Below are 14,570 nucleotides of genomic sequence, written 5' to 3' on the forward strand. Positions count from 1 at the left end.
GCAGGACACAAAGGAACAGGGTAAACGCTTTTTATTGAATGAATGGAGGAATGCATGCTTGATAAGAACAGAACTTGTATCTGCCTCCAAAGGACCCCACCCCCACTCCCAAGATATATTCTGAGGCTGAGATTTTCACCTGCTCACCTAGCACCCCTTCTGCCACACCAAGCCACAGCAAGCTCACCAGTGCTCATAGACCTTTAATCTATAACTGCCTGGCCACACTCCATCACTGCCCCAGGATGGAAGGGAGGGATAAAGATGTATAGCCAGCTAGACCATGCCAGCTCTGAGTCCAAGAGGGAAGGGCTAGGTCAGGCTGGGACCTGGGCAGGGGGCTCCCGGCCCCAGGCGATGAGGGAGTTGCTGGCCTGGGCAAGCTCGGTGATGGATACCCGGCCCCGCTGTCGGATGAAGTTAGCCATGGCAGCCAGTTCCTCCGGGGTTATGTAGATGAACTTGCCCCGGTCGTCAATCACACCTGTGGGGACATGCAGGTTGTGGGGCTGAGCTCTCCCCACCTGACCTGAGGATGCCCACCCACCCACCCCTCCTGCCTGTCTACTTGGCCTTTCCTGGCTGTATCCAATCTTGACTAGGTGAGTCAAATCAGGCTTCCTTGCCTGTCCTCGTCACTCAAAGCCATCCCCAGGCCTTAGCATGTCCTCCTTGTAACTGCATCCCCCTCCTCACTACACTGCTCCCCCAACCCGGGGTGGTCATCCTACCTCTGCAATAAGTCCCTGCAGCCCCACATGGCTAGATACTCCCCAAGGCCAGGGCCCGTAATGACTGATTCTTATCCTCTCACCTGTAAGAGTTCCCTCAGTCAGCAGATCCTGGATGCGGTTTATGGTGTCCTATGAGGAGAACAGTTCTCAGAGCAGAGATGGGTGCTGCCATCCCCAGAAAAGGCACTCGCAACCTCCCTCCCACCACAGCCAAATCTCCTCCTCTCCTTCTCATGGCCACCCTGCAATGTGACTCCATGTTTCTCCTTTGGAGGGACCCAGAGAGAAAGGGCTCTGGTCCTGGGACCCTGCAGGACCCCTGAGAGAGTCTCTCTTCCAACCAGGGGAGAACCGTTGGTGACATTTGGCCGAGAAGGCTGGTATAGACTGTTGTAAGACAGCTGTCAAGGTAACTGGATTTGGGCTGTTAAGAGTGATGGGGTTTAGACATTTTTCTTTTTTCTCCCTGCCTGTTTTCCAACTAGTTAGAAAGGCAGGATTCCCGGGGTGCCAAGAGATTCCTACACGCTACTCATTCTTGGTTGCGGGCAGGGTGGAAGGGGCATCAAGACTTTCCATCTTTAGGGCAGGCCCTCTCTTACAGCCATACAGACCCCATGGCCATACTCCATGTAACAGGCCACCTTGTAGGGCTTACCTGAGTCCGCAGGCCCACCTGGGAAGCCAGGTCTTCCAAGAGCACGACCTTGGACTGCTACAAACAAAAGGAGGAAAGGGAGTGAGGCTAAGCTTGGGCAAATCCTTCTCAGCACTGGAACCCTCTGAAGTTGGCATTCTGATCCGATCTGCTCTGGGTGGCTGGATAAGCACTGTGCAGATTCCTATGGGAGAGCCTTGCTCCCTTCACACACTACTCACGCACTCTCCCAACTACCCATATGGAGAGACACACACATTCATAACCTCTCTCATTCCCTTGTTTGTGGGCAGAGATCTGCCCCAAACTACCACCTGCCCCACAGGCTCCTGGACTGAAGACAACCCTGAGAAAGACTCACAAGTGGAGAACCAAGCACAGCTGCCACCTTCTCCTCTGCAATCAGACATATCTTTCTAACATCTTGGGCAGGTTGGAAGGGGAAGCACCATAGAGATGAAGGGGGGGGGTGACAGTCACCAAAAGCTATTTAAAAAAACTTTTTCTAGAACTTGTATTTGCTGAGAACCTGCCAGGACAAGGTACTGAGAAGGTGCTGGGGAAGCAATGTTGAAAAAGACATAGCTCACAGCCCCGCCAGGAGGAATGTAAGAACGTGGAGAAGAACAGAGCAGATAAAAGGCCCCAATAAGCCAGGGCCTCGGTAGAAGCTCATTCTTGCCTCGCCTTTGCTCAATGCTCCCTGGCCTGGAGAGTACCACAACCCTGACACGCCCATACTTCTTTTTACCCATCCTCTTCACACCGTATGAGCCCCCCCTTAACATAACTGTTGATAACACTGCTCAGTGCTTTCCACACACAGCCATGTGCCACGTGCCTCCCTCACATCCTCAGGAGAAAGGTTAGTTCCCAGGGATGCAGCTGAGGGTCCACTGCTGGATCCTACGCATGCACCTGCCCCTACGCATGCACCTGCCCCCTCCTCCCCCGCAAACAGACAGCATATGACTTGAGAGAAGGCGGTCTTTTGCGTTTCTGTGAATCTTCCATAGCAAATGAGCTGGGGTAGGAGTGACACGGTGATACCGCCCCAGCTGCAGATGGCATGTGACTGTTTGAAATGCCAAACCGAATATGTAAGCAGGGAGGCAAGTGAGTGGCAGTTGCGCCAGAGTGTGGGCAAGCACAAGGTGACCTGGCCAGCCGGCCTCTACCTACAAAGCAGGGAGTGGGTGCTGGGCTCCGAGCGACAGCTCAGAGTGAGAATATGGAGTCCCCCAGGTGGTCCCTGAAAACCTGGCCTGAGGGGCTGCTGGGGCCAAAAGTATGTTTGGAAAAACAAACCAACCAACCCAGCCTCAATCAGAAAGAAGAGTGGAGTAACAAGAGCAAGCTATGCCTGTGCACATAACTGCTGCTCACAGAAATGTCCCTCCAGTTCTGAAACCCTAAGATGAAAGAGCCCATCCCCTTGGAGCCAAGAGGAAGGTGGGCAGGCTGAATTTTGGAAGTTCTCCTTCTCCCTGCAGACAGCAGCTCTGGGAGAATCAGCTAGCACAGGCTGGAGAGACTTCTAAACTCCAAAACAGTTTGGAGAACCCCCAGAAAATGGCCCCTCCAGAGAGGTGCTGAGAGCGAGGGCTGGCACTGCCCTGGGTACCTTTTCTCAGGCCTCTGCCTTGGAGAGGGGGACCTGAAGCTGATGAAGGAGGGCTTCCTGGAGGAGAGACTCAGGACTACATTGCTGCCCACTGGGTAGGTGGGGACAGTCAGCTCCAAACAGCAGCAGGAAAGTGCGAGATACCCTTCCCAGGGTTGCAGCCCTCAATCAAGTGTGCCAGGGTGGAGAATGGCCTCCATCAGAGGGGAATGGCGGCAGTCTGAGGGAGCCTTCTCCCTCTCGGGAGCCCTGGCCCCCAGCTGTGAGCCTAGCCCCTCGCCAGCTGGGAGGTGTCTAAACCCTGCTCTCTTCTGGGAGAGGTGGGGGAGGGTTAGCAAGCCCCCGGCTCCTTGGCGCCCCTGGTTACCACTCCCACCACCACCTCCGCTCCCTCTGCATTCCTTCCCTCAGCCGCCTCTGCACCCCTGAGCTGCACTTGAAAACCTCTCCCCTCATCGCATCCTTTGTGGGAGAGGAGAAGTTGCTTAGCAGCAAAGCAGAGCAGGACGTGCTTATGCAACGCAACCCGGAGCAGTATCCGGGAGGCCTGCGCTACAGCTGTAGACAGAAGGGGGCACACCTGCTGCCCTGTCCCAGGTTCCAAAGGAAACATCATCCTATATCCCCTGGAAGACCCAAGTTACTGGTTGGGAACACATGGCAGGGGATGCTTGTTTCACCTCAGTAGAGCCTCAGTATGACAGAACTGGCAGAAAACACACATGAAGAAACTTGAAAACACAGTGACTCACTGAGCATGGGGTCTAAAGAGCAGGGAAACTGTCAAACCCTAAGCGTGAGGAAGCGATCATAGACTCGCACCTCCCACACAGACCAGGTCCTTCTCCACCTTTGGGGTCAGAGGAGAAGGGACTCTCCTGGCCAGGAGCCCGGAAGCTCAGCCTCTCTTTTTCCACCTGCCCACTCCTGCATGAGCTTGAGTGAAACGCCTGCAGCCCCCACTCAGGCCTACTCCCTCCAGGCCCTGAAGATGCATCCAACATGCACACAAGAAGCAGGCAGCTGACACCCAGGTTCTGCTCTGTGGCTTCTTACCTTAATGTAGTTGATGAACTCGGCCAGGAAGCTGTGGGACTAGAGGAGCAGAGAAATCAAGGTGAGTATCCCCCCTGGCAGGGGCCACAGGGTCTATGCCTACACACCTGCCCATCTGAGTGCCACCTGCCTGCCGTGCCTGTGTGCCTGTCCAACCACCTGCGTAAGCAGTAGAGCCTCCTGTGGTGTGGGGATCGAGGTGCCACTTCTCCCAAAGACAAGGTCTCAGCCGCTAGAGCCTGCTGATCCTGATGCCCACCCGCCTCTCACTGTCTGACTGGGGAGGCAGGAGGGGAGCAGCGGGGTGTCTGGGACGGGGTGGCTCATCTTTTTGGGCACAGGGAGGGGTTTCCTAGGGGCGGTGGGCCCACCTGCTCCTCAGTCATGGTCTCGCCCACACCCTCTTCCTCCACCACGAAGGCCTCCTTCAGTTTCAGATACTCTTCATGCTCCCGCTGGGCCTGCTCCTCCCGGGCTTTCCTCTCCTCCTCCTCCTGTGGACACAGAAGAGGCAAGAGTCAGATATTTTGGGGTGAGTGCCCACCCTATCCTGTTCTGGTCTCTGCTGCCCCCACAGGGCAGCAGAGCATCCAGACCAGCCCTTTCTCAGGGACAGAGCTCCTTTAAGACCTTGATCCCTCTGGCCCCTAAGCTGAACAGCAGGATCCCTCTTCTCAATCAGTTCCATCACCTCCCAGATGAATGCTGCTCAGCTCCCCTTTCCCTGAAAATCCTGCCATGAACTCCCCCATAATATCCTCCAGTCACCTCCCCTCCCACTTCCTGTCCTGTCACGTCCAAACTTCATGAACAAACACCCAGTTTCCCTTTCCCACCAATCAGCCATCCCTCCAGCCCACTCCAATCTGGCTTCTGCATACTCAGCTCTACCAAAACAAGTCCTGCTATGGTCTCACCCATGTCCTCCAACCACAAAAGCCAAAGGACAACCATCAGGCCTCATACCCCTGTCTTCTCAGTGGTCTGGGGCAGAGCCAACCATCCTTTCTTCCCTCCTTTGGCATCCAGACCCTACCCTCTCCTGGATTTCCTCCTGTTCCTTGGGCCATTCTTCCCGCCTCCTCCATCACTCAGCCCTGTCCCTTCTTTCTCCTTCACTCTCTGGGCCACCTCACCATGCCCACAGCATCAACAATATGTCCTTGCCAGTGGCTGCCACAGTTGTATCCCCACCCAAATCTCTCCTTGCAAACGCACGACTGCCCAAGTGGCACACCCACTGGGCTGTCTCACAGGCACCTCAAATTGATTATGTCCCAGAAAGACCCTGTGATCTACTCCCCACACATCTGGTACTCCTCCTGGGCCCCTGGCTCAGTGAATCACACAACCATCTGGCCAGATGCCCTGGTCAGAAATGAGGCCCCATCTACCACTTCTTTCTTTAACTTCTGGAAAACTTGATCCACCCATGTCATTCTATCACCAGCACAACCTACTGCAACAGTCTCGCCCCAAATCAACCCATTTTCCAGAATTCTCAGAACGATCTATTTTAAACATGAAGCTAAAGCTGGGACACGGAATATACAAGATGAGCCTGGAGCATTTTGCAGTGTCAAGAGTAAGAAACTACTTTAAAAAAACTAAACAATAAGGGTATGTCAAAGGTACACAGGAGCCAACTAAAAGAGCTCCCAGTGGCCAAAGCTGGAACAATCTAAGCAAAAAAGTAAATAAGATAGCACTGGATGGGACTTCCCTGGTGGCCCAGTGGTTAGGACTTCGCACTTTCACTGCTGAGGGCCCAGGTTCAATCCCTGGTTGGGGCACTAAGATCCCACAAGCCACGTGGCGTGGTGGGGAAAAAAAAACCTGATAGCATTTGGATTATAATTCAAAGTTCAAATAAATATCCATAAGTCCATGTGGATACAAATAAACAATTGGGGACGTCCCTGGTGGCATAGTGGTTAAGAATCCGCCTGCCAATGCAGGGGACATGGGTTCGAGCCCTGGTCCAGGAAGATGCCACATGCTGTGGAGCAACTAAGCCCACACGCCACAACTACCGAGCCTGTGTTCTACAGCCCACAAGCCACAACTACTGAGCCCATGTGCCGCAACTACTGAAGCCTGTGCGCTCTAGGGCCTGTGCTCCACAACAAGAGAAGCCACCGCAATGAGAAGCCTGTGCACTGCAATGAACACCCAATGCAGCCAAAAAATAAATTAATTAAAAAAGGAAAAAAAATTTTTAAATTGCTTTAAAAAAATAAAACAATTGAATAAATAAAGAAAAAAAGATAAATCTGTACAAAAGAATTCCAAATACTTTATGTAAATACTCTCCTCTTAAGAAGGTGGAGCATAGCTCCCTACCCCTTAAGTGTGGGCTGTGCAGTGACTTGTTTCCAAAGAAGCATGGGAAATGGAGAAATCTGGCAAATATAACCTTAGCCAGGTGATCAAGGTTAACATACTAGTGATAAGTCAAGTTGATAACATGTACCCTTGCTATGTTGTGGTGAGGATGACACTTCACCTCCGGTCTTCCTCCCAGAAATCTATAACCCCCAGTCTAACCGTGACAATAACATAAGCCAAACGCAAATAGAGAGACATTTTACAAAGTACTTGCCCAACAGGTCACAAGACTGTCAAGATCATCAAAAGCAAAGAAAGTCTGAGAAACTGTCACAAGCCAGAGGAACCTAAGGAGATATGACAACTAAGTGTAATGTGGTATCCTGGATGGAACCCTGGGAAAGAAAAAGGATATTTGGGAAAAGCTAATGAAATCCCAATAATGTGTCAAATTCACTTAATAATAATGTATTAATATTAGTTGTGAGAAATATACCACAGTAAGGCATGATGTTAATAATAAGGGAATCTGGGGTGCAGGGGAGAAGAGTCCCAGAATATTTAAGGTGCATTATTAAGTTCAATATTCAGAAAGGTAAAAAACTCTCTCAACTAATGCCTCCCCTCTGCTGTGTTCCAGCCCATCCACTATAGCACCCATAGCCAGGCTTCCTGCCATCCAGTGTCCCTGGACAATAGGGCCAGTAGAGGCCAAAGGCACCACGCTATGGGGTCTTCCCAGCTGGGCAGCCCTGGCTCTCACCCTATATACCCCACATCTTTGTGATGTTGTCTTTCTTCAGCACCTGATTCTCAGAAGGAAGGAAGCACCTGGCAAACAAAGGTTGATTCACCACCCTTACTGCAGTGGCCTCCATTCCCTGAGCATCTTCTCTATGCCAGGCCCCAAACAGAACCTGGTACAGATACAATCCACCATCTCTTACAATGCCCTTTAACAGCCTCAAGACCCTTAGGATCCAGAACCCCCCCTCTGCCACCTTACCTCTCTGACCCCTTTCCTTCTTCCTTACCCTGCTTTAGCCACTCTGCCTCAATGTTCTTCAAATGCTTCAGGTGTGTCCAATAAATCACATGCACAAATTTCAGTCTCAGGCTCACTTTTCAGCAGCAGCTTTACAGAGGCTGTGCCTAGAGCTCAGGGACCAAATAAACCAGGGCCTGCACCTGGCTCAAGGCCCCTCTTCTAGGCTGGAGGTGTTGGGAAGCGGCATGGGTATCAAGGCTGCCTGGACAGCTGTCAGAAGTCAGCATCAGGGGCCTGGCTCACCTTCTGTTCCTCCTCCAAGCGAAGCCGCTCCTCCTCCTTTTTCCACTCTGCCTCACGCTGCGACTCAAGGCGTTTCCTCTCCTCACGCTCAGCCTCCTCTGCCTGGAGAAAGGCCTTCATGGGGGGCACATCTCCACCCCCAGCTAGAGTTTGCCCACCTCCCAAACAGGCCAGGCCAGGCAAGGCCTGGCCACAGACCAACATTGCAGGAGACAGAAACAGGCAAGCATCAAATACCAGCCCAGCATGCAAAGAGCCTCGAGGGGAGGGTCTGCCATTTAGAAGACTCTTTCCCACTTCTCAGAGCTGCACCCCATCCCTCCTGCTTGCCTCACGCTGGGCTTTTCGTGCTTGTTTCTCCTCCAGCTTCCGCAGTTTCTTAGCTCCAATTTTCCCTAACAGGTGAGTTTCCACTGGCTTCTCGATGTCTTCTTCCTCTTGGGCTGAGTATGGTCAGAGAAAGACACTTCAGGTCCTGGCCATGGAGGACTGATGATGATGGATCCACCCTACCCCTTGTATCTCTCCTTATGGGGGGTCTCCTTCCACTCACTTGCAAATACCACTAGCCCAGCTCTGCCCTCTAGAGGCCCCTGCCACGCAGATATTCATCTGGGGGTGTGTGTGTTAGGTGTGGGGGAGGAGGGAGGGAACCATGGGGCAAGAAAACAGATGATAACTTAAGATCTGCATAGCCATAAAGAAAGCACTCTAACCCAAGGGTTAAGCCCTCAGGAAATGAGTGTACCCACACAAGGAGAGTGCTGGAATAGAAGGAGTGGACTGGGCTTCCCTGGTGGTGCAGTGGTTGAGAGTCCGCCTGCCGATGCAGGGGACACGGGTTCGTGCCCCGGTCCGAGAAGATCCCACATGCCCCGGAGCGGCTGGGCCCGTGAGCCATGGCGCGTCCGGAGCCTGTGCTCCGCAACAGGAGAGGCCACAACAGTGAGAGGCCCACGTACCGCAAAAAAATAATAATAATAAAAAAAGGAGTGGACTGAAGAACTCTCTAGGTCAATCTAAAGACTCCTGCCCTTCGACTTCCCTGGTGGTGCAGTGGTTAAGAATCCGTCTGCCAATGCAGGGAACACAGGTTAGATCCCTGGTCTGGGAAGATCCCACACATCCGGAGCAACTACACCCGTGTGCCACAACTACTGAGCCTGCACTCTAGAGCCCATGAGTCACAACTACTGAGCCCACGTGCCGCCACTACTGAAGCCCATGTGCCTAGAGCCCTTGTTCTGCAACAAGAGAAGCCACGACAATGAGCCCGAGCACCGCAACGAAGAGTAGCCCCCGCTCGCCGCAACTACAGAAAGCCTGCACGCAGCAATGAAGACCCAGTGCAGACAAAAATAAATAAATAAATAAAAGAAGACTCCTGCCCTCCTGTTTGGACACTGAGAGCCAAAATGAAGGAAGAGGGGGTTGGCTCAATGGAATAGGGATCAGGATCCAGAGCTGCTAGTCCCCGGAAGCAAAGGCTGGATCCTAAGTCTCCCCTAACTGTATCCTATGGCTCCCAGATATCCCTCCCACACTATGGCTTCACACCCCACTCTTCTGCCCAGCTTTGAGGGTCCTCTCACCCTCTAACCCAGGCCCTTTCTCCACCAGGCTGGGCCCCTCTCACCTGGGATGACGACCTCCCCCTCATTCTCAGCTACTTCTGCCCAGGCCACCCGCTGGGCTCGACGCTGGGCCTGCAGGCGGCTGCCCAGGTCCCTGCGGCGCCGGGGCCTGCCCCCAGTTCTCTGCTCCTCGGGCTCCAGGGGCTGAGGCTGGGCCACTCGGCCTGCTACTACTGCCTCCTCCTCATTGTGCAAAGGCTCTTGGACAGCTGTAGGGAAGAGAAGAACCATGATTCTGTCCGGCAGCCCAAACCACCTCATGGCAGGGGGAACAGCGTCCTGGAAGCCTCACCCTCCTCTGCTCAACTTCCTCCAGGCTCCCGCTGCCCACAGCACAAAGTCCCAATTTCTCAGCCTGACTGTGGAGGCCTTCATAACCTAAACCCAGACCTTGGTCCTATGCAGCAAGATCACCCCATCCCTCCCACCTGTGCTGCTTCTCTCTTTCCTCCCAAGGACCCACTTTTCCAGGTGACCTGTCAGGAAACTACCACCCTGGAAGATGGAGCTGAAGCTCTACCTCCTCTAGGAAGCCCACCTTGACCTCTCCAGACCTCATCTGAATGCCCACGGCAGGACTGCATTTATCTGTTGCCTAACACCACCTGCCATGGTTTCATCTGGCACCCCAATCAGAGAGCACACCCGAGGGCTGGGTCTCTCCTCTCAGGAAGATTTGTTGGCTATTTGCCTTACCTCAGCTTCTCTGTGCCCGCCCCCGCTCCCACAGATGCTCTTAAGTAGCTTGTGGGTCCAAGGAGGGGAAGAGACATATACACAAACCCATATCCTGATAAGAAATCATGGGGAGGGGGGCAGGATGGAGGATGACAGGTGTATCTGTTCTGTGCCCTGGAGGATGACATGGACTTCCGGGCGGGGTGCAAAACAAGGAGCAAGGTGCATGGCCACATGGGTATTCTCCTTGAGAGTGAAGGAGAGCTTCCTGGAGCCACCTCATGCTCTGTTCAGCTCGTGGGTAGGTAGAAAACTTAGGTTCCCCCTCCTGTCAGCTGCTCTGGAGCCAGCCTGGGAGGGATGGGAAACCCCTGTGGATCCCCCAACTGGCGCAGAGAAGGGCTGCCCGGATGAGGGATGTGAGTGCCCGTCAGGGCCTGGCCCTTCTGCAGTGCCAAGGGGTGAGGGGAGAGATGAGGCAAGGCTTTCTTTGGGGGCCAGGAGAAAGGCGTAGGTACCCTGCTACTCTGTCCCCGAGCCGCAATCCTGCTCTGCGGCTCCCCGCTGATCCCCCTTCGCGCACGTATGCGCCTGCGCGCAGCCTGCCTGCCGCGAAAGGCGCGGCTATCTCGTCAGCCCAGCCAGGCAAGCCGGCGCATGCGCAGGAGTCGCGGCTCGACGGCCTACAGAGGCTCCGGAGTCAGAGAACGCGCGGCACCACCGGCCATGGCGTGGCGACATCGCCTACCTGCTACCACCCGGCTCCGGCTGCGAGTCAGGAAGAGGATAAGGCCGACAAGCAGAGCCGCCGCCACCAAGTACACAACCGGGGCCACCATGACAACGGCTTCCAGATGGAACCAGCCAGCGCGTCCAGCCTCAGGCCCGGGATCTCCCAGACCCCGCCTAACGCCCATGCGGCCCCTCCCGTTTCCCATTCTAGGCTCCGCCCACCACTGGGCCCCGCCCAGGCCGCACACTTAATTTAGCGGCCCTAATTTTTTTCTCAATATGCTGTACAGCAATGAATGAATGAATGAATTAGCTGTATAGCAAAGTGATTCAGCTATACATATATATCCTTTTTTTTTTTTGGCCTTGCTGCGCAACTTGCAGGATCTTAGTTCCCCAGCCAGGGATTGAACCTGTGCCCTTGGCAGTAAAAGCAGAGTCCTAACAACTGGGCTGCCAGGGAATTCCCTACTTTTTTTTTTTTTAATATTCTTTTCCATTATGGTTTATCATAGGATACTGAATATAGTTCTCTGTGCTATAGGAACACAGAAGGTAGGAGCTTGTTTATCTATTCCATATATATCAATAATAGCTTACATCTGCTAACCCTAACCTCCCACTCCATCCCTCCCCCAACCCCTCCCCCTTGACAACCACAAGTCTGTTCTATATGTCTGTGAGTCTGTTTCTGTTTCATAGATAGGCTCACTTGTCATATATTAGATTCCACATATAAGAGATATATGGTATTTGGCTTTCTCTTTCTGACTTACTTCACTTAGTATGATAATCTCTAGTTGCATCCGTGTTGCTGCAAATGAGAGGCCCTAATTTTTAACTTTAAAATGAATTCTGGGGGAGTAAAAAAAGTTAAGTGGAAATTATTGCAAATGATTATGTGCAGCGTGACATTTATGTATGTTTTAAAAGCACTAAATAATACCACAGTGTTTATGGAAGCACACATATGCAGAAAAAGTAAAAAAGATGCTTGGGAATGATACATACCAACTTCAGAATAGCAGTTACCTTTGGGGAGGGAAGAAGTTGGATGGCATTAACAGCAGAGCTTTGCCTATATCTGTGACATCTGATCTCATTAAAAGTAGAGACCAGGGTGTCCCTGGTGGCGCAGTGGTTGAGAATCTGCCTGCCGATGCAGGGGACATGGGTTCGTGCCCTGGTCCGGGAGGATCCCACGTGCTGCGGAGCGGCTGGGCCCGTGAGCCATGGCCGCTGAGCCTGCGCGTCCGGAGCCTTGCGCTCCACAGCGGGAGAGGCCACGACCGTGAGAGGCCCGCGTACCGCAAAAATAAATAAATAAATAAATAAATAAAATAAAAGTAGAGACCAAATCTTAAAAAAAAATAAATTGTAATATACTTTTGTACTCAGACTTGCAATTTTAAAGTAACTTATTGGGTTGTACAAGAATTATTGATCCAGTTTTCCATAGTGAGCACTAGGAAATTAAATACTCACAGGGAATTTAAATTTTCTTTTAATTCTTGACACTGTTAAAAAAGAAAAACAAAACTGGGACTTCCCTGGCAGTAGTTAAGACTCAGCACTTCCAATGCAGAGGGCGCGGGTTCGATCCCTGGTCTGGGAACTAAAATCCCACATGCCACGTGGTGCAGCCAAAAAAAAAAAAAAAAAAAAAAAAAACTGGGGACAAATTCTACCTCAATAAAGTTGTGTAAAAAAAAACCTAGGGACAGGATGTAAACTCAAGATTTTTTGAAAAGCAAAGAACAATTAAACTACTAGGAATTTGCTATTACAGTAGTATGAAGATTTTGTGTGTATGATGACATAAAGATCCCAGGACCCATGATGTGTGTATAGGGGAGGATTTGAAAAAATATGGACACATGTTAACACTTTAACATATGTTAAATTGGAATGGTGGGCACTTGAGCATTTATGATTTTCTGTAATTTTGAAATAGTTCATAATTTATAAACAAGCAAAAAGGGCAGGACAGTGCTTTTAAAACATATAAATGTTGATAATCGTTAAAGCTGGTCAGTGGTTATATAGGGGCTCATTATACTGCTTTTTTTTTTTGTAAGTTTGACATTTTTGTGCAAGTTTGAAATTTTCCATAATAAAAAATATTGTTAAAAAGTAAAAATTAAGACTTGATACATTTTTGTGTGTAATTTGCATGTGCACAGAAAGTTGTTTGGAAGGGTGAAACAAGAAACTGTCAATAGATATAACTTCCTTGCTGCCTCAGATTATATCACTTTCACAGCTTTCATTTGGAGTTCTCAGATTGTCAGGGTCCTGGACCCTAAGCATGTTGCTCAAGGTTTGTGGGCAGACTGAGTGGGGTGGAAGATGGCAGGGAGAACAACAGTGAGACAGCTGCTGCCCTGGTCCAGGTAAGAACAGAACAGGGCTGGATTCATGACAGTAGCATTGGACTGGTGAGGAGGGGACTGATTCAAGAACTATTTCAGAGGCAGAATTGATAGGACCTGACAATCTCCTTCGAGGGCAAGAATTGTCCTTCTTTGCTTAACTTGGTTTCCTCCACAATGACGGAAGTGCAATTCCAAAGAGATCTTCTGTCATATTCCTTGCTAAAGGAAATAAAAATTTACATTTTAGGGACTTCCCTGGTGGCGCAGTGGTTAAGAATCCGCCTGCCAATTCAGGGGACATGGCTTCGAGCCCTGGTCCGGGAAGATCCCACATGCTGTGGAGCAACTAAGCCCGTGTGCCACGACTACTGAGCTGTGCTCTAGAGCCCGCTAGCCACAACTACTGGGCCCATGTGCCACAACTGCTGAAGCCAACGCACCTAGAGCCCATGCTCCACAACAAAGAAAAGCCATCGCAATGAGAAGCCCACGCACTACACTGGAGTAGCCCCCGTTCGCCGCAACTAGAGAAAGACTGCACGCAGCAATGAAGACCCAACCCCAGCCAAAAATTAAAAAAATAATAATTAAAAAAAATTTACATTTTAATTCTGGCATAGGCTACTTAATGAATGAATAATGCAGTCCCCTTCCTTTCTGCTCAGAGAAACTAAGAAACTATTTACATTGGCTCACCAGTTAAGTGAAGCAATCGATACATTTCTTTTTTGTTTTGTTGTTGCCTAAGAGGATTTCTGTTACTTGCAACCAAGGATCCTAACTAAAGATCACACATACAGAAACTTCTGCATACAATTTTAGGTATTCACACATCTCCTTCCTCCCCTCCCCCCCACCCTGCCAAGCTCTTGGGCTCCAAGACCTTCAGATTTATTTATCTATTTACTATTTATTTATTGGCTTGTGGGATCTTAGTTCCCTGACCAGGGACTGAAGCCGGGTCTTCGGCAGTGAAAGCACAGAGTCCTAATCACTGGACAGCCAGGGAATTCCCCAAGACCTTCAGATTTAGAGTGAGGTCTATCTAAAGTGAATACTCATTTCCAATACTCCATGCTTAATAACCCTGTAGCTGAAGCTTTCAACAGTCAGGAGGTCGGCTTTGCTGACGGGAACCTCTTCTGCCCCTCCACCTCCCTGAAGATTCACCATGACTTCATGAATTAGGAAGACAAATGACCTAGAGGGAAGGCAACCACTTCCTGATGTAACCCACTACTTCTCAGGCCAACTCCAAGGAGCCTTGCAAATCACATGGTAGAAAGGGATCACATGGTAGAATGGGAAACTTCAGACCTGCCTTAGGACACAGTGAGGGCTTCTGGCCTATGCAATACTCCCGCTATGGTAAAGTCATTGAGCAATGGGATTTACACCCCCCCACCCCGAGGACAAATTCTGGGATCTAAAAAAAAAAATCATCCAGATTATTAGAAGTC

At 51.0% G+C, this 14,570-nt stretch overlaps 1 protein-coding gene across 1 annotated transcript; it reads right to left on the reverse strand.

Moving 5' to 3' along the window:
* On the reverse strand, positions 1-10,920 carry DDRGK1 (DDRGK domain containing 1). The gene is made up of 9 exons (XM_060031142.1): positions 10,752-10,920; positions 9,328-9,534; positions 8,022-8,134; positions 7,692-7,793; positions 4,444-4,566; positions 4,073-4,111; positions 1,393-1,449; positions 815-863; positions 1-484 (listed from the first exon to the last, which is right to left on the reverse strand). The coding sequence occupies exons 1-9, from the start codon at positions 10,918-10,920 to the stop codon at positions 318-320; spliced, it is 1,026 nt and encodes a 341-aa protein (XP_059887125.1). The 3' UTR covers positions 1-317.
* Positions 10,921-14,570: the final 3,650 nt, after the last annotated feature.

Source organism: Delphinus delphis, chromosome 15 (genome assembly GCF_949987515.2).
Source record: "Delphinus delphis chromosome 15, mDelDel1.2, whole genome shotgun sequence".
NCBI lineage: Eukaryota > Metazoa > Chordata > Mammalia > Artiodactyla > Delphinidae > Delphinus > Delphinus delphis.

What these genes read in the sequence shown, in the direction of transcription:
- DDRGK1 (XM_060031142.1), bottom strand. Translation starts at nt 10,920, where the DNA reads ATGGGCGTTAGGCGGGGTCTGGGAGATCCCGGGCCTGAGGCTGGACGC. An exon ending in GGGGGAGGTCGTCATCCCAG is followed by an intron (nt 8,135 to 9,327) that starts GTGAGAGGGGCC and finishes GACCATACTCAG; the next exon opens with CCCAAGAGGAAGAAGACATC. An exon ending in CACGAAAAGCCCAGCGTGAG is followed by an intron (nt 7,794 to 8,021) that starts GCAAGCAGGAGG and finishes GCCTTTCTCCAG; the next exon opens with GCAGAGGAGGCTGAGCGTGA.